At 39.2% G+C, this 20,225-nt stretch overlaps 1 protein-coding gene across 1 annotated transcript; it reads right to left on the bottom strand.

Annotated features, from left to right (window-relative positions):
• Window positions 1–525: 525 nt before the first annotated feature.
• On the bottom strand, window positions 526–19,465 carry LOC132551572 (uncharacterized). Its single transcript, XM_060215726.1, has 7 exons — window positions 19,411–19,465; window positions 11,136–11,241; window positions 3,010–3,164; window positions 2,429–2,453; window positions 1,377–1,404; window positions 781–1,174; window positions 526–590 (listed from the first exon to the last, which is right to left on the bottom strand). The coding sequence occupies exons 1-7, from the start codon at window positions 19,463–19,465 to the stop codon at window positions 577–579; spliced, it is 777 nt and encodes a 258-aa protein (XP_060071709.1). The 3' UTR covers window positions 526–576.
• Window positions 19,466–20,225: the final 760 nt, after the last annotated feature.

Below are 20,225 nucleotides of genomic sequence, written 5' to 3'. Positions count from 1 at the left end.
TTATCACATACGATATGTACAATCAATAGGAAAATAAATGCTTTTATCGTGATGTCCGTTTAAAGTCGAAGACGGAACGCTGTTGATATGGTCATTTAGGTACCAAAACTGAAACCTTGTTTCAATAATCCGAACACGACGAAAGTGACCATCTCTCAACATTAATCCGGATAATCGTTCTGAATGCTTTACTGAGACGTCAGTCTACGGTAGATATAAAACAGGCTACCTATGGAAGTCCTTTATAGGAATTATCGTCTTTTACTCTCCTTATTCAAAGATGGTCATTAATCTTGTATTCCGAATTTTCATTTTCTAGATGTTTCTGAACATGAACCAATTGGCACTTTACATAACAGTTTAGCCTATCTGGAAAAGAGGCGAGTCCTCATAAACAATGTAACATGCATTCCGCAGTAACATTTCACATCCAACACCCAAATCCTCCTCCTTCCTGCGAACTCGACAAACTTTGATTGTTATTAACACGATCTCTGTTCGCTTGTAGTAGCACTGTCTTGCTGAGGCAGATAAAGAGACAAAGTGTGTTCTGTCATATTTCTGAAGAATGACTCCTTAGAATGATGTCACTACAAAATAAAGCACAAATCAAAATAATCATAGTTTACCATCAGTATGAAGTCTGCATTAATAATGCATTAAGAAATTAATTTGAAACTGTATTACGATTTGAGCAAGTCGAGATCACCCTCCTTTGAAAACATAGTAACAAGCATGTTTCTTTTACCATGAAAATGATAATGAATAGGAAATTGTTACCTTTTTCGTCTGTTCCTGTCATACGGTCCAAAGTTGCGATAGATCCAGCGCGATGGCTGTCCATAGTCATTTCACTTCCGGGAACCAAAAGTACTTCTGAATGCGTACGTGACAAATTGGAATTAGACACCCGCGCTGCTGTTGAGTATGCCCCGTGGCTATTTCTAGCACTAGATGGCAGTGTGGTATTCAAGGTAGCACCGGACACCCGTTGAGTTGAACCAGAATGACGATTTGAGGAAAGTCTATTTGTTGAACCGGAAGTCCGTTTGGATGCCATTTGATGATCATATCCGGTTTGTTGGTCGCTGTCGTCGTTGGCTTCTGAGATAATCACAGCAGGATCTGATTGTGATCCATTCGACATTCTTTGCGTGAAATAGAATTCTCTCTCCTATAAACACAAAACGAAGTCCAGTATGCATTCGTTTAGACATCATTTCTCGTGTTTTCTTTTTTTTTTAATTATTGTAAGAGTTTTTTCCCTTTGTTCAATTACATGTAGAAGGCTTTTATACCCAAGAGAGATGGCAAACAAGTGAGGGATTTAGTCCGGAAAAAAATAATAGAAAATAGAAACAGAAAATCATACATACCACTTGATCTTCTGGATGGCTGTGATCACTGGCAAAATAACATAGAAGGATCCGTTACTATCTAGGTCAGAAACAAGGACTCGTCAGTAACTAGGTCAGCGAAAAAGACATGTCAATATCTATGCTAAAAAATCAGTATCTAGGTCAGAGGATATGATACCTCAGTGTATAGGTCAGAGGGAAGGATACGGCAGTGCCTAAGTAGGAGGTATGGATAAATCAGTATCTAGGTCAGAGGTAAAAGTATACGCGAATATCTGGGTCAGTCAAAATGTTACAACAGTATCTACATCAGTGACAACGTTACAACAGTATCTAGGTCAGAGATAACGATACAATAGTATCTACGTCAGTCACAACGTTACAACAGTATCTAGGTCAGAGATAACGATACAACAGTATCTAGGTCAGTTACAGCGTTACTACAGTATCTAGGTCAAAGACAGTGATACGAAATCACTCTTTGTCTCCACTGGAACATGTCATGGCAAGTGAAGTGCGATACCTTGTGGACAAGACGGAAAGACTAGTTCGATCCTTTAGTGTACATCAATCGAATCTCGGGGTCCGATAATGGTATACTGTAATGACTTTGAAGTTGGTTGACGCCCCTTTATAATCTTCAAAGGGGGCGTGCCAACGTGTGATTGTTTTTTTTTTCTGCTGGAACCAATCAAATTACTTTGCTTGTGCTTCAATTTTCCCATGACATGTTCCAGGGGTAGAGAGCGAAAGTGATCGTAACCCCTGGGGTATTGAGGATGGTTCATAGACAAGGTTATGTTAATGGCGAGGTTGGAGACATGGATACGTAAGTACAGTATCCAGATCAGAGAAATAGAACTGTCTCTATCTAAGACGGTTACAATGGACATTAATGTATGTAACAGTTTCATTGTTATAAGTTGGACCAATTCAAGTTTAGATATACCGAAATATTTTCGGTTAAAGGTGATAAAATGGAAAGATGACAAAGGACACTGCACAGATTTTCAATTGATTAAACTTGTAAGCAATGAGATGCGCTTGAGACGTTTGATGACCAAACTCACCTAGGTATTTGTATTGGTTCTGCTTCTGTATAAAGAAACAACAAACATGTAATCATTTTACAAGCAGCTTTATCCCGGACTTGTGTATATATGTACGTCTAAGTCCGTGATTTTTGTCTTTTTTCAATTCTTTTTCAGATTTTGAATGTCTATCGTAAAACAGGTTGTTCCTTTTCAACTACATATTTAAGTAGAACAGCGTATTAGCAGGAATTACCTCTGATATTATCTCCCCTTGTCTACGCAACGCAAAGTTTATTTTTTTAAAAAGTGTATTGCAAAGTCCACAAGAAAAATTATAAACAACAGTGCTTAGGTTAATTTGTAATGAAAAATAATCAGTCCTGTAGTTACCTTATTACCGATTTGCAGTTGTTTGTTTTTTGTCCTAAGAACTTGCCAAATTTATTTTCATAAATAACTTTTTTTAAATCCTTGCACCTTATGCGTCTTTGCACTACCACAAGACAAAACAACTTTTCATCAGAAAAAAGAATGAATGTGCAATTTGAGCAACCAAAACCATCCCGATACTCATTTATGCTATTTTCCATAATGTATTTTCTTGATGGAACCCTTACCTCTCCACGAAGGTGTAATTCCGGCCCAAATGGGCACACCGGTCATTTCAATGGTGTGGTCAGCGGAGATCGAACTGTCCGGAGTGTGAACTCTGAAGCGGTTGTACCTGTGTCGAGGAATCTTTACCTTGCCCTTCGCTATCTCAATGTCTTCCCTAATTAAATGAAAATTCAATATTGCAAAAGGTGACAAAAATGAATAAATTGATAAAAAAGGAATATACTTAAATCTCAAAGGATATTATATCATTCACATACGCGGCTATCAGTGTATATTGATTCCAAATTGCCATTCAGTTACAGCACTAATTCATAATATAAAACATCTGTCTCAACGTTTTAGATGTTCTCACGTTTTTATTTCAAATTTAGAAATGCTGCCATAAAAGATACATTCCCCAATTTTTTCTATTGGTTTAAATACTGTGAAATTAAATTCTGATTGAGATAATTTGTAAAAAAAATCCTTATTGTTATTATTCACATCACACAAATTTCGACATGACATTTATCAGACATTTTAGAGTGTAGCAAAAGGATGGACAGTGGACCGATTGAAATCTTATTACATATCAAAACCTATGACGTTTCCATCCAGTCCAACATATATAGTGTCTAATACATTAGACATAATCCCTATAGTTCTGTTTTACGTTCGTGTCCCCTCGCAACGACACCAATGAGTTCCTTATCATTTTGCTTGTGCGCTTGTGTCCCCTCGCAACGACACCAATGAGTTTCTTATCATTTTGTTTGTACGCTTGTGTCCCCTCGCAACGACACCAATGAGTTCCTCATCGCTCTGTTTTACGTTCGTGTCCCCTCGCAACGACACCAATGAGTTTCTTATCATTTTGTTTGTACGCTTGTATCCCCTCGCAACGACACCAATGAGTTTCTTATCATTTTGTTTGTACGCTTGTGTCCCTTCGCAGCAACACCAATGTGTTCCTTATCATTCTGTTTGTACGTTCGTGTCCCCTCGCAGCGACACCAATAAGTTCCTTATCGTTCTGTTTGTACGCTTGTGTCCCCTCGCAACGACACCAATGAGTTCCTCATCGTTCTGTTTTACGTTCGTGTCCCCTCGCAACGACACCAATGAGTTTCTTATCATTTTGTTTGTACGCTTGTGTCCCCTCGCAACGACACCAATGAGTTTCTTATCATTTTGTTTGTACGCTTGTGTCCCTTCGCAGCAACACCAATGTGTTCCTTATCATTCTGTTTGTACGTTCGTGTCCCCTCGCAGCGACACCAATAAGTTCCTTATCGTTCTGTTTGTACGCTTGTGTCCCCTCGCAACGACACCAATGAGTTCTTTATCATTCTGTAAATACGTTCGTGTTCCCTCGCAACGACACCAATGAGTTTCTTATCATTTTGTTTGTACGCTTTTGTCCCTTCGCAGCAACACCAATGTGTTCCTTATCATTCTGTTTGTACGTTCGTGTCCCCTCGCAGCGACACCAATGTGTTCCTTATCATTCTGTTTGTACGTTCGTGTCCCCTCGCAACGACACCAATGTGTTCCTTATCATTCTGTTTGTACGCTTGTGTCCCCTCGCAACGACACCAATGAGTTCTTTATCATTCTGTAAATACGTTCGTGTTCCCTCGCAACGACACCAATGAGTTTCTTATCATTTTGTTTGTACGCTTGTGTCCCCTCGCAACGACACCAATGTGTTCCGTATCATTTTGTTTGTACGCTTGTGTCCCCTCGCAACGACACCAATGAGTTCCTCATCGTTCTGTTTTACGTTCGTGTCCCCTCGCAACGACACCAATGAGTTTCTTATCATTTTGTTTGTACGCTTGTGTCCCCTCGCAACGACACCAATGAGTTTCTTATCATTTTGTTTGTACGCTTGTGTCCCTTCGCAGCAACACCAATGTGTTCCTTATCATTCTGTTTGTACGTTCGTGTCCCCTCGCAGCGACACCAATAAGTTCCTTATCGTTCTGTTTGTACGCTTGTGTCCCCTCGCAACGACACCAATGAGTTCCTCATCGTTCTGTTTTACGTTCGTGTCCCCTCGCAACGACACCAATGAGTTTCTTATCATTTTGTTTGTACGCTTGTGTCCCCTCGCAACGACACCAATGAGTTTCTTATCATTTTGTTTGTACGCTTGTGTCCCTTCGCAGCAACACCAATGTGTTCCTTATCATTCTGTTTGTACGTTCGTGTCCCCTCGCAACGACACCAATGTGTTCCTTATCATTCTGTTTGTACGCTTGTGTCCCCTCGCAACGACACCAATGAGTTCTTTATCATTCTGTAAATACGTTCGTGTTCCCTCGCAACGACACCAATGAGTTTCTTATCATTTTGTTTGTACGCTTGTGTCCCCTCGCAACGACACCAATGAGTTCCTTATCATTTTGTTTGTACGCTTGTGTCCCCTCGCAACGACACCAATGAGTTCCTCATCGTTCTGTTTTACGTTCGTGTCCCCTCGCAACGACACCAATGAGTTTCTTATCATTTTGTTTGTACGCTTGTGTCCCCTCGCAACGACACCAATGAGTTTCTTATCATTTTGTTTGTACGCTTGTGTCCCTTCGCAGCGACACCAATGTGTTCCTTATCATTCTGTTTGTACGTTCGTGTCCACTCGCAACGACACCAATGTGTTCCTTATCATTCTGTTTGTACGCTTGTGTCACCTCGCAACGACACCAATGAGTTCTTTATCATTCTGTAAATACGTTCGTGTTCCCTCGCAACGACACCAATGAGTTTCTTATCATTTTGTTTGTACGCTTGTGTCCCCTCGCAACGACACCAATGAGTTCCTTATCATTTTGTTTGTACGCTTGTGTCCCCTCGCAACGACACCAATGAGTTCCTTATCATTTTGTTTGTACGCCTGTGTCCCCTCGCAACGACACCAATGTGTTCCTTATCATTTTGTTTGTACGCTTGTGTCCCCTCGCAACGACACCAATGTGTTCCTTATCATTTTGTTTGTACGCTTGTGTCCCCTCGCAACGACACCAATGAGTTTCTTATCATTTTGTTTGTACGCTTGTGTCCCTTCGCAGCAACACCAATGTGTTCCTTATCATTCTGTTTGTACGTTCGTGTCCCCTCGCAACGACACCAATGTGTTCCTTATCATTCTGTTTGTACGCTTGTGTCCCCTCGCAACGACACCAATGAGTTCTTTATCATTCTGTAAATACGTTCGTGTTCCCTCGCAACGACACCAATGAGTTTCTTATCATTTTGTTTGTACGCTTGTGTCCCCTCGCAACGACACCAATGAGTTCCTTATCATTTTGTTTGTACGCTTGTGTCCCCTCGCAACGACACCAATGAGTTCCTTATCATTTTGTTTGTACGCCTGTGTCCCCTCGCAACGACACCAATGAGTTCTTTATCATTCTGTAAATACGTTCGTGTTCCCTCGCAACGACACCAATGAGTTTCTTATCATTTTGTTTGTACGCTTTTGTCCCTTCGCAGCAACACCAATGTGTTCCTTATCATTCTGTTTGTACGTTCGTGTCCCCTCGCAGCGACACCAATGTGTTCCTTATCATTCTGTTTGTACGTTCGTGTCCCCTCGCAACGACACCAATGTGTTCCTTATCATTCTGTTTGTACGCTTGTGTCCCCTCGCAACGACACCAATGAGTTCTTTATCATTCTGTAAATACGTTCGTGTTCCCTCGCAACGACACCAATGAGTTTCTTATCATTTTGTTTGTACGCTTGTGTCCCCTCGCAACGACACCAATGAGTTCCTTATCATTTTGTTTGTACGCTTGTGTCCCCTCGCAACGACACCAATGAGTTCCTCATCGTTCTGTTTTACGTTCGTGTCCCCTCGCAACGACACCAATGAGTTTCTTATCATTTTGTTTGTACGCTTGTGTCCCCTCGCAACGACACCAATGAGTTTCTTATCATTTTGTTTGTACGCTTGTGTCCCTTCGCAGCAACACCAATGTGTTCCTTATCATTCTGTTTGTACGTTCGTGTCCCCTCGCAGCGACACCAATAAGTTCCTTATCGTTCTGTTTGTACGCTTGTGTCCCCTCGCAACGACACCAATGAGTTCCTCATCGTTCTGTTTTACGTTCGTGTCCCCTCGCAACGACACCAATGAGTTTCTTATCATTTTGTTTGTACGCTTGTGTCCCCTCGCAACGACACCAATGAGTTTCTTATCATTTTGTTTGTACGCTTGTGTCCCTTCGCAGCAACACCAATGTGTTCCTTATCATTCTGTTTGTACGTTCGTGTCCCCTCGCAACGACACCAATGTGTTCCTTATCATTCTGTTTGTACGCTTGTGTCCCCTCGCAACGACACCAATGAGTTCTTTATCATTCTGTAAATACGTTCGTGTTCCCTCGCAACGACACCAATGAGTTTCTTATCATTTTGTTTGTACGCTTGTGTCCCCTCGCAACGACACCAATGAGTTCCTTATCATTTTGTTTGTACGCTTGTGTCCCCTCGCAACGACACCAATGAGTTCCTCATCGTTCTGTTTTACGTTCGTGTCCCCTCGCAACGACACCAATGAGTTTCTTATCATTTTGTTTGTACGCTTGTGTCCCCTCGCAACGACACCAATGAGTTTCTTATCATTTTGTTTGTACGCTTGTGTCCCTTCGCAGCGACACCAATGTGTTCCTTATCATTCTGTTTGTACGTTCGTGTCCCCTCGCAACGACACCAATGTGTTCCTTATCATTCTGTTTGTACGTTTGTGTCCCCTCGCAACGACACCAATGAGTTTCTTATCATTTTGTTTGTACGCTTGTGTCCCCTCGCAACGACACCAATGAGTTCCTTATCATTTTGTTTGTACGCTTGTGTCCCCTCGCAACGACACCAATGAGTTCCTTATCATTTTGTTTGTACGTTTGTGTCCCCTCGCAACGACACCAATGTGTTCCTTATCATTTTGTTTGTACGCTTGTGTCCCCTCGCAACGACACCAATGAGTTTCTTATCATTTTGTTTGTACGCTTGTGTCCCTTCGCAGCAACACCAATGTGTTCCTTATCATTCTGTTTGTACGTTCGTGTCCCCTCGCAGCGACACCAATAAGTTCCTTATCGTTCTGTTTGTACGCTTGTGTCCCCTCGCAACGACACCAATGAGTACTTTATCATTCTGTAAATACGTTCGTGTTCCCTCGCAACGACACCAATGAGTTTCTTATCATTTTGTTTGTACGCTTTTGTCCCTTCGCAGCAACACCAATGTGTTCCTTATCATTCTGTTTGTACGTTCGTGTCCCCTCGCAGCGACACCAATGTGTTCCTTATCATTCTGTTTGTACGTTCGTGTCCCCTCGCAACGACACCAATGAGTTCTTTATCATTCTGTAAATACGTTCGTGTTCCCTCGCAACGACACCAATGAGTTTCTTATCATTTTGTTTGTACGCTTGTGTCCCTTCGCAGCAACACCAATGTGTTCCTTATCATTCTGTAAATACGTTCGTGTCCCCTCGCAGCGACACCAATGTGTTCCTTATCATTCTGTTTGTACGTTCGTGTCCCCTCGCAACGACACCAATGAGTTCTTTATCATTCTGTAAATACGTTCGTGTTCCCTCGCAACGACACCAATGAGTTCCTTATCATTTTGTTTGTACGCTTGTGACTCCTCGCAACGACACCAATGAGTTCCTTATCATTTTGTTTGTACGCCTGTGTCCCCTCGTAACGACACCAATGAGTTCCTCATCGTTCTGTATGTACGTTCGTGTCCCCTCGCAAGGACACCAATGAGTCCTTATCATTATGTTAGTACGTTCGTGTCCCATTGCGACGACGTCAAGAATTCCCTAGTGTTGTGTTTAACATTCTTGTTCCCTCGAGACGACGTCAAGGAGTTCCTTATCGTTCTATTTGTACATTCTTGTTCCCTCGAGACGACGACAAGGAGTTCCTTATCGTTCTATTTGTACATTCTTATTTCCGCGCAGCGACACCAATGAGTCACTTATCGTTCTGTTTGTACGTTCGTGTCCCCTCGCAACGACACCAATGAGTTCTTTATCATTCTGTAAATACGTTCGTGTTCCCTCGCAACGACACCAATGAGTTCCTTATCATTTTGTTTGTACGCTTGTGACTCCTCGCAACGACACCAATGAGTTCCTTATCATTTTGTTTGTACGCCTGTGTCCCCTCGCAACGACACCAATGTGTTCCTTATCATTCTGTTTGTACGCTTGTGTCCCCTCGCAACGACACCAATGAGTTCTTTATCATTCTGTAAATACGTTCGTGTTCCCTCGCAACGACACCAATGAGTTTCTTATCATTTGTTTGTACGCTTGTGTCCCTTCGCAGCAACACCAATGTGTTCCTTATCATTCTGTAAATACGTTCGTGTCCCCTCGCAGCGACACCAATGTGTTCCTTATCATTCTGTTTGTACGTTCGTGTCCCCTCGCAACGACACCAATGAGTTCTTTATCATTCTGTAAATACGTTCGTGTTCCCTCGCAACGACACCAATGAGTTCCTTATCATTTTGTTTGTACGGTTGTGACTCCTCGCAACGACACCAATGAGTTCCTTATCATTTTGTTTGTACGCCTGTGTCCCCTCGTAACGACACCAATGAGTTCCTCATCGTTCTGTATGTACGTTCGTGTCCCCTCGCAAGGACACCAATGAGTCCTTATCATTATGTTAGTACGTTCGTGTCCCATTGCGACGACGTCAAGAATTCCCTAGTGTTGTGTTTAACATTCTTGTTCCCTCGAGACGACGTCAAGGAGTTCCTTATCGTTCTATTTGTACATTCTTGTTCCCTCGAGACGACGACAAGGAGTTCCTTATCGTTCTATTTGTACGTTCTTATTTCCGCGCAGCGACACCAATGAGTCACTTATCGTTCTGTTTGTACGTTCGTGTCCCCTCGCAACGACACCAATGAGTTCTTTATCATTCTGTAAATACGTTCGTGTTCCCTCGCAACGACACCAATGAGTTCCTTATCATTTTGTTTGTACGCTTGTGACTCCTCGCAACGACACCAATGAGTTCCTTATCATTTTGTTTGTACGCCTGTGTCCCCTCGCAACGACACCAATGAGTTCCTCATCGTTCTGTATGTACGTTCGTGTCCCCTCGCAACGACACCAATGAGTCCTTATCATTATGTTAGTACGTTCGTGTCCCATTGCGACGACGTCAAGAATTCCCTAGTGTTGTGTTTAACATTCTTGTTCCCTCGAGACGACGTCAAGGAGTTCCTTATCGTTCTATTTGTACATTCTTGTTCCCTCGAGACGACGACAAGGAGTTCCTTATCGTTCTATTTGTACATTCTTATTTCCGCGCAGCGACACCAATGAGTCACTTATCGTTCTGTTTGTATATTCGTGTCCCTTTGTGACGACGTCAAGAGTTCCTTAGCATTCTGTTCCTACATTCCTGGATTCGACATTTTTTTATCTAACGTTAGTCAATATGAAACCGCTTGGCGATTCGTATTATTTAAGATCAGGCCGTGTTTAATCATTTCAAAGATAAATGAAATTATCGACGTTTTCGAATGTCTTAACTTTGTCTTCATCATGAAGCTATAAAAACGAGAAAAGAACTTTGAAACGTTCCATACAATTTACATATAGATTCCAGTCAAATAAAAATACAGAACATTATTTCTATAGTTTTCTCCGCTTGTGTAAAACCAAACATTCTGTCTCAATCAGACGACACAACCCTTATTAAACATTGTTTACCACTTACGTTCAGCAATAAATCAACCATAAACGAATTAATTTATAGGAATCAATCCATGTCAAAGAGATTTATCGATGTATATGTATGTAGATGTCACAAGATGATAAATTGCATTTAATTACATACAATTATTCTTCAATCAACTATATTGATATAAAGCACGGTTCATATTTGCATATCAAATTTAAGCCAAAGAGAAGAATTAAAAAGATCCGTCTGTTTTGATTCATACTTTGGTTATGTTAATTATAAGAATATGGCCCCTAATAAAACGAAAACACATCTTACATGTCGATATAAGATATGGGTTACATATTTAAAACAATAGTAATTTTTATCAAGTATTGTAAAACCGTCTGCGGTGAAATATGAAGCACGGCGTCAATACTTACCAAATGGTGACCATTATTGCCATGACAACAATGAGGATGAAGAAAACACCAGCCACAACAGAGGAAGCGATTATCCCCAAAAGTGCCTTGTCATAGCACCATACCCCTGTATCAAAAGAACACGGTATTGATTACGTCAGAGAATATGGTCTACATGATAAGATATCGAAGGCTAACCAACACGTTGTTCAATAAACTGAAACCCAGTAACATAATACTAACATCTGGCTTCAGCAGATTGCTGTAAACCACCCAAGCATTGTTTGTTTACTATTTTGTTTACAGTTCGGTGCTCTTTTATTCGTCCTGCCGAGAAAATTATACTTATGCGACTACGCCATCCATGATTTAAAATGTTAGCTTCGCAATATCCATATTTTAGTTCTCTTCGATATCCAAGAAGCATTGTGCTTTGCTTAATCAACCGTGTTCAAAACGAAAGTAACCTGTACTTGCATTCATTTCATTCGCCTCGACATGAAGTTGAAGAAAGTGTGTCCGTTGCCCGAATCAACGTCGTACATACTAGCGACAGAATTAGTACCACTCCGATTCCCGACGTCACATTTGTAGTCTATATCATATGAATTTATCACGTTTTCACCCTCACGCCAAATTCTTGTTCTCGTCTAGTGGTCAATTCACACATGTATTTCAGCTTAAACTTCAAAATTTAACCCATACTTTTATATTCATTTTCGGCCTTTTTAACAGAGGCGTTTGACGGGTCAAAGTTCAACTGCGGGGAAAGTTTCCCTTAGTATACCGGGATTTCTGGAAGTCAGATATTTATGTCATACGATGAAAACAAACATCGTTTATCCCTAAATGTTCATGAAGGGAGCAATACCCTCAAAGGAATGGACACATTATATGAGATATGGGAAAGGTTTGCTATATAAACGATATTACGATGGGAGGATCAGCCTTAGTGACCATAAATCACTGTTCTTCAATCAATACACAGATGTAATAGCGCCTGGTTGTGTTGGGTTATAGAGAGTGATGGACATTGATGACCGCGCACGTCAATCACTGCGGACATGGTGGGACATGGTGGTGGACATGGTGGTGTGGATATGGTATGTTGGTAAATACCTAACTATGCTTTGTTTTAAGTGTGTATATATAACATATTGATGATGAATCACTTAACATTTTCTTATATCTTTGTTTTAAACATCATATCATTAATCACAAAAATAATATGATAAATAATTACATATCTCATTCTGACACATGATATTCATTTCTCAAAAATGTTCTTTAAAAGCTTGTGAATGATAAGGTGACTTGTCGTACACTCAAAGAACGAGATTTAAAAAGATGTAACACTGAAAGAACACTTTTGATACCTTATAAATAAGCAAAACGGCGGAAACTTCAACTTAAAACCTTATTCCTAAAAAACAACTTAGGATGATACATAGGAGAAATTATATAAATGTTAAGATATCAGTACACACAATCAATATGATAACTATTGTTACAGTCTGACAAGTTGACAGTTCATTCGCAATATATTCATGATTAGTGTATACAAAAATTAATTTAGACAACGGATGACTGAAATTAATGTAACGCTGGTATATGTTGGGAGGTCGAATCGCCTTCGGAACTACAAAAGACGGTCTGGTTTCGGACTGAAATGATCCGACGGTCGGACCGACAGTGGCCGACATGACTTGATACAGTTTCGAGATGATTAAAAGTAATTTGGTGACGGTACGTGACTATTCAGCATGGAATATTAAGTTAAAGATCTTTGTGAATACATTCATCTGATCATCAAGTGTACTCCCACGGTCCGTGATACTATTTACAAAACGATCGAATTCCCAAGTTGCTACAAGTAATGTACTTGAATTTACAGACAATAAGTACGACAACATTATGTACACCTACATGTCTTTCGAAAGCGGAGACGATTTCTTTTATTCAAATTGAATTGGTGCCGTTGCTAGCTAGTTTCCGACTGATGAAATGCACATGTGTCACCATCGGTAAAATAATTGTATATCGTTGACAAACATTTTTTCCTGTTGAGGAAGTTCAGACAGACTGTAAAGGAAAACCAACACTATATATCGATCTAATTGCGGTACGGTACATTCGTGTGTTAGATTCATTCTTATAAACCTGATGTATTAGGCCGTCTGGAAGGAGCCGATAGTTATAAGTGACATTAGATTCCGTCTGGGAGTCTGACTATCAGTTATATCTTGCTCGGCATTTTCGCATTTCATCGAACACAGAAGCTGAAAAATGGATTATACTGATTCCAGGCCATTTATTTCACAGGAGCGTGTAAATCGTAGACGGATAACAGACGCTACATAGGGCACCGGATTACCGGAAACCGCACGTTCTTTCTCAAATGTATATTCTCGGGAATCGAGTTCATAGCTATGTATTGTAACACAAAATGACTGATTTTCACAACGTATTAAGTTTATCTTCTTGTTACAGAGATCATTATTTATTTCAATGCTGCCGCAAGGATTCGAACCCGGGACCTCTGGCTCAGTCTTACGCTCAACCGGGCGGTATATTGCTACTTTAGAAATTGAGTCCCATTTTGCCAGCCAAAACACGTGTGAAATTTCAACTTTCTCGCCCCCAGGTTGGCATTTTTCTGTTTCCATATAATTCCATGAAAACGTTTGTCTTTAAATTTCAATACAACGTTAAGCATAAAGGTATAGCCAACGAGACTGACAGAAATGTCATAAAGTAGGCCTGTTACTAATCCGATAAATCTTTTATAAAGATTTTGGCAATGTCATGACAAGTATATAACATGAAGGTAGTCAACACAAGGGTTCTGATAAAATCACATGTTTGTCTGGTTATTGTGTCTTGTCTTTAGTATTAAAAGCGCTGCCAATAAGCGGAACGATTTTCTATTACAGATTAATGAGATATGTTTTGTCTATACAAGATAAAACATCGTGCATCAGGACCACATTAATAACGAGGTTGATGTCAGGTCTCAGAGGCTGGTTTCACCATTAACTCAATCCCCAAACAATTCGGTGATGTCAATCATGACGTAGGTTCGAGACCGTTCTCGACAATGAGGAAGAAATCTTGAAGATTTTGTTTCTTCTTCTGACTTAAATAAAGAATTTATCAATGTATATCGGTTTACAAAAAATATCGCAAAGAGTTACGCCCGCTTCCTAAAAAGCTCTTTATATATATCCCAAAACCAGTTCCGACAGTCTCTGAAAAGGCTGGTGATAACGAAGAGTGTTATGTACTTTTAGTGTTGTTTAAACGTATCCGCTTTCCTTCAGGAGACCGACAGTTAATCGTGGTAAAGTTCCGGGAAATATCCGCGATTACAGTTTAAAAGTACACACCACTAGGTTAACGAGAAAAGTTAGTAATAAACTGTATGAGTCTAGTTGTTTCCTTCCTATAAGTAACAATCTCAATCCTGAAGTTTACGATCAGTCAGTTATGTCTTATATCTATGTTTACAGAATGGGAATCTTCGGATCCAATGATTTATAATAGTGACATAAAAATCATTATCTTCTTATTACAAATTGGTCGTCAAACTTATTGCTAGCCTAAAGCTAGGCCGTATATAGCTTAAAGTCGGACCAATCGATGCGAGCTATGGCAAATGGGGCTATTTACAGATAAAACTGAAGGAGTTCCGAACGAACGAGAAATGGAGAATTGCATTTCTCCGTCTTTAATTCTACAAGGGTTTATATATCTAAACTGTAGGCGTTGGTGTTACAGATGGATATGGACCGAGGTAGTAAGGTTATCCTTCCTCCAATCCCCCATTTATCATCATTACCGTCAGGGCGGGGTGACAGCCGGCTCCCCGGGGGAACGGATTTGTCACATTTTAATTAGTGCTATGTTGTTTTTTTTTTGGCTGATAGTCGCTCAACCATGAAATCAGAGTCTTACGATAAACTCTACTACAGGTGTGTTGGCCATTAACTATGATATATATAAACTTTTTGTTGTTGGTCTTTTCACATATGATAAATTTGAGACATAGTAAGTTCCTTAAATGTGCGTTGGTTTTACAGAGAAATACTAAATGGCTAGTTAGAACAGTAATATTATTTCGTTAAAAATATTTTCGCTATATCGTCATATCTCACAAGAACACATATAATGTATATTGACATAATTCGTTATAACGACAACTTGAACTTGTATCATTGTAACGGAAATTTACCGTTGTATGTCACTGTATATCGTTGCAGCAGTTGCAAGTAGATTCTAAAGATTGGGCTGCTTTCAGATGGCAGTTATGGTCATATAAAATCCAACAAAATGACATTGCTTTCATAACATTGGCATTCATATTGCACAGGAATGGAAGCTGTTCAATGCTTATACTTTATCGTTTTTGTAGTCAATGTTTAAACTTTCATATGCATGAGGGAAATAAATCTCCATTTGTTTTTATGTTTTAGGTCGTCTGCAGTTCATGAGCTGATAAATACACAACTGATATCAGTGTAGCGAGGCCAAAAATGACAATACATAGAATAACACTATAATATATAAAGTATCGTGGTATACTTAGGGCTGGTTTTACACGACTGTTCTGACAACTAGTTGCTGACAGCGATGGTCAACAGTCGAACGTTATGTACGAGATATGCAACGGCATTTTAATCGCCTGGGGATTCTTATCATTTGCTTTGTTATTGAAACCCATAACTGAATATGTTCCAAATCCGTAACTAAAATATTCAGAAACTGGAAAAATAAAGGCAGTTTCGTGATGTTAAACATATTTGTGATTCAGAAAAAAATCTTTTCATATTAACCCACCATACAATGGTTTTTAAACACTGCAATAATTTAAATCGACTTGAAAACCAAATATTTAATTTCTTCTTTTTCATTCTCCAACCATCACAAACCTGTCTGGCGTCTTCATCAACTACAGACTTTTTGATAAGTGTATATATTGGTTTGAATGCTTTTCCACTCCCCAGTCAACAGAGCTCATCTATAGAGCATGTGTTTATGGCACAAAACTGTTTACCAGTATTAAGGTTTAAATACACTGACGATCTTTGAGGGGTATTGCTTCCCGTGGGAGGAGGCACGTTAAAAAGCCTTTACAAACGTATGTTTTCTGAGTTCTATCGATCGGATGTCAAATTTGACAAGATAGAAAAGATGGTTTGAGTTTTGTGGATATGTAAAGTTTTGCAGTGTTTGCACTAAAGTGATTTCTTTTAGTTTACATACAGCCTTACATCATCGCTACTTTTACTGGTATGGTGAACATTCACACCAGATCAATCATTCCTGTTTATTCAGAATATTTTGGCAATTTTGCTCTCCGCCGTCGCAAATTTTAAATTGCCAAAGAGTTTTCATTGTCACCATTGGCGTTGATGTGACCGACAGCGCGAGCACCGGACATGTCGGATTTTCTTTGTTATATTCACTGTATAACCTCTGACATGCTGCAACACAGAAGACGACTTTCTGAAAAATTGCAAAAATTGTCTAATTGTCCTTCTTGTTCTATTCTACTCCCACTGAACTTTCATACCAAGCTTTAATTTGTCGTCTTATAGCTCCACTCATATAAAACACCTTTTTTAGACAATAAAACTCTCGGTAACCTTTCACTTTCTCATTATAGATTCCGTGTTCTCAAACAGCCCAAGTCATTTAAAATTCAGATGAATGCGCAGTGTTTAAGGTCAGCGTTTGAACCGACAGTGAAGTGCATGACAACACATAGAATACAATAAATTATGATAATTTTTATTATTTTCTGTTTACGTTGAAAACATTTCCCTGTATCGGTAAAGATGATCGACTGTACAGATTTAGTTAATACGCGTTTGTTTTCTTAGATTTATCGCCCCGTGAAAAGTCAGGGCCATTTTGAGGCAGTTTTTCCTTATAGGATAGCTTTCAGCTACCCCGCTGAATAAGAAACGAAATGCCCGTCGCATGCCATGCAGATAAATTTGGGTAAAGTATCATGCCCAAGGATACAATTACGCTGGTACATACCAGTCTGTTTCTCATATTCCTCAGCGCCACGCACGCACCTCGGATCTTCATCTGAGGTTACGAGGGACAACACTCGAACCGACTGAGATACGGCGAGTCTTGACGTGCGCCAATTTAAAAAAAAAATGTCATGATGATGTAAAAATTACAGATTTTATACACAATTCTCCTTCGTCAAGCGTCCTCGTAAAAACGCTAAACCTGGCCCAGTGTGTAGCGTATTATATATATACATAACAAGTTTTTGGGAACACTTACCGCACTTCAATAGTTATCCTATTTGAGAACACTTACCGCACTTTAATGGTTATCCTATTCGAGACAACTGGATGTTTACTCATAGAAAATGAAATTGGACGTATTTATTAAACCACAAGACAGGTCACGTGAGTACGTTTTCCGTTGACTTTAAGTAAAACACAGCCATGATTAAGTCACCACGGGGTTGACATTAATTCATTACACAATATTGTTTGTATTTACCTTGTGTATCTTTAAATCCATTACCAAGATGTTTATTTCAAGTTGAAATAAACGTTATTCAGAAAAGCATTTGATATAAATTGAAGAAAAAGTGTTTGTTTGTGTGTATGTGTGTGTGTGTGTGTGTGTGTGTGTGTGTGTGTAGGGGTGGGGGAGGGGGAAGGGGCAAGGGTCTTTGAAGTCTATAAAGTTATGACTTCCTAACAACAAATTGGTCACAGTTTCCAAATTAAGTATGTTGACATCGAGTTTTCCGTTATTTGAATGGAAACTCACGATCTTGTTTCAGTTGAAATCCTTCGTCTCCAAGGTAACGGTACTTCATTTAGAAATGATCAAGTATCATTTACAAGGACAGTCGCTATGAACTATGGTATCAAGACAACAGTAAATTCTACAGAAATATCTATAAAATATTACCACTTCATTATGAGCAGTCTTAAAAATCCTGAACAGCGTTGAATAGCTACACTAAGGAAGATGGTGATTCCAGACATTGATTTCCTTTTCAGGGCGCACTGTTGGATTATTTTATTGAGTATCGAGTTGTGAGTCGGAAAATGCGAGCTGTTGAGCTATGAATGACATCAATTCCTGGAGTGATGAAATATGGAGAAAAATATAACTTTCCTTTTTTAATTTCTTTATCTCGAATCTTTTAAAAGCAATGCGATTAATTGAAAGGGTGAAATGAAGTGTTTTCAATGATTTTTTGACAATGTGACATTTTAAGTGAAATCAATACTAATGTCAAGCTATTTGTTAATTTGATCCGAAGAAAAGAAAAAAACAAAACAAAACATAGCAGAATATGATATTAATCCGAATCCACAACTGGGAATGAACTTCCTTTTTGATGACAAATTAATGAAAATTCGTTATTCCGAATAGATAACCAATTAGTAGTATTTTATTCCTTACTCGAAATTATCCGGAAAAACGAAATTCCACCGTTAAACCAGTCTTGTTTACACACATTAAACAATCAAGGATAAATGACGAGATACGTTGATGAGCCGAAGGCCATAATGAATAAATATTGAGATGAACCTGGAGATCATCGGTGTTTTATTTCTGATAAAATTAATTTAGGTCTCCCTCGGGCCTGAACGAGCTAGTCCTCAAGTGGATGAAGATATATATACACACAGGTAGAAGTTGATCAGTATGTTACGGTGATATGAGATGTATGTATGACAAATATGTTTCCGGAGTAATACAGATGAAATTCCAGATGTGATATTGTTCATGAACAAAGTGTCTACAAAGCGAGTTTCCGGATTATCGAAAAATTTCAATGTGAGCAGTTTCTACTGCTGATATTCAGATGATATATCAAATTATATTTCAAATTATTTCTTTTGCCCAACCCGTTTAACATTATAAATTATTCAAAATTGTCCATTATTTGTGTATATTTTTATAAATGTAACGAAGATCATGTATTGAAGAGGTAGGAGTTTCAATGGATAAGGGACTCCCATGTTATTGCTATTTTCTCGTTGATGTTCACGTTTGGAACTTCCGAGTCTCCATTTCAATCGCAAAGACAATGTACATATATATTCATTATCATTATATCATGTATCCATCAGAATGACATATAATTAATTGTACACGAGACGATATTTAACGACGTTTGCGACATCTGGCCACAGGGATACATACAGCGTACACAAACAAAACAACAGATGTTATTTATTGTTATGTATTCTATAGAGCGCCTGGAGTGTTATCGACAAAAGCATTTATAAGTATATAAACTTACCTGGTGGAAGCAGAATAAATACGACCATTTCCACAATCATTTTCCTGTAATCCATTTCTTTGTTTTGATTGTTGTCCTTCAAATCAATCAAGAATTTCCTAAATTAAAGCGATTTAAAACCAGGTGGGTTTGTAAGAAACCATGTGACTTTAGTTTTGTCCAGTGCTGTATACGAAACGAAACTCCTAGCTGTGGGTGCACACGAAAGCGAGCCTGGATTGCCGCGTACGTTTTGTAACGGCGTATTTGACTGGTTGATGGTCACGGTCGAGGGACGCGGCCATATACTTGTCAACCTAAACGATAATTTGACGTCAGGACATGTGGGTTATGGTAATGCACATATAATGAGTAATACGTTTATTCTTACATGTATATGGGTTAACTTACGATTTACAGTTATCACAGGAACGACGTTCACTAGCACACTGACAGACATATAATTTGTAGTTTTTGTAATAGGTAATGTCACCTGTTGACAAATTATGCCTTAAAGTTATAATCCAAATTGTTTGTTTTACTAATGTGAAAACACAATCCTTCATTTTAAAAGCCGGTTTTTTATAATAAAAAGAAATTTATTAGAACGTCCCTCAATTTTCCTTTAACCAAGATTTTGTAATTCTATATAGTCCTGACAAATCCAGGTGACATACATTGCCCTATGAATGTCATGGTCCACTTTTGAGATTATTTTCATGTGGTGACATAATCTCTACGTCAGCTACCACTGAACACGTTCTTTTCACTATGATCGAGCATAAAGGAAGATAATCTGTTCGGAAAAAAAATTTGAGACGGCGGCCATCTTGGAT

Source organism: Ylistrum balloti, unplaced genomic scaffold (genome assembly GCF_031769215.1).
Source record: "Ylistrum balloti isolate Yb309-2 unplaced genomic scaffold, AGI_CSIRO_Ybal_v1 Utg370208, whole genome shotgun sequence".
Classification (NCBI taxonomy): Eukaryota; Metazoa; Mollusca; class Bivalvia; order Pectinida; family Pectinidae; genus Ylistrum; species Ylistrum balloti.
The sequence above is the reverse complement of the archived record's forward strand: the minus strand, read 5'-3'. Positions and strand labels throughout refer to the sequence as shown.

Bases quoted from the DNA above. Each gene is read 5' to 3' on its own strand.
- LOC132551572 (XM_060215726.1), bottom strand. From the start codon at position 19,465: ATGGATTACAGGAAAATGATTGTGGAAATGGTCGTATTTATTCTGCTT. The intron at 11,242-19,410 runs GTAAGTTTATAT...CTTTTGATACAG, and splicing joins ATTTATTCTGCTTCCACCAG to GGGTATGGTGCTATGACAAG. The intron at 2,454-3,009 runs GTAAGGGTTCCA...TTCTTTATACAG, and splicing joins AATTACACCTTCGTGGAGAG to AAGCAGAACCAATACAAATA.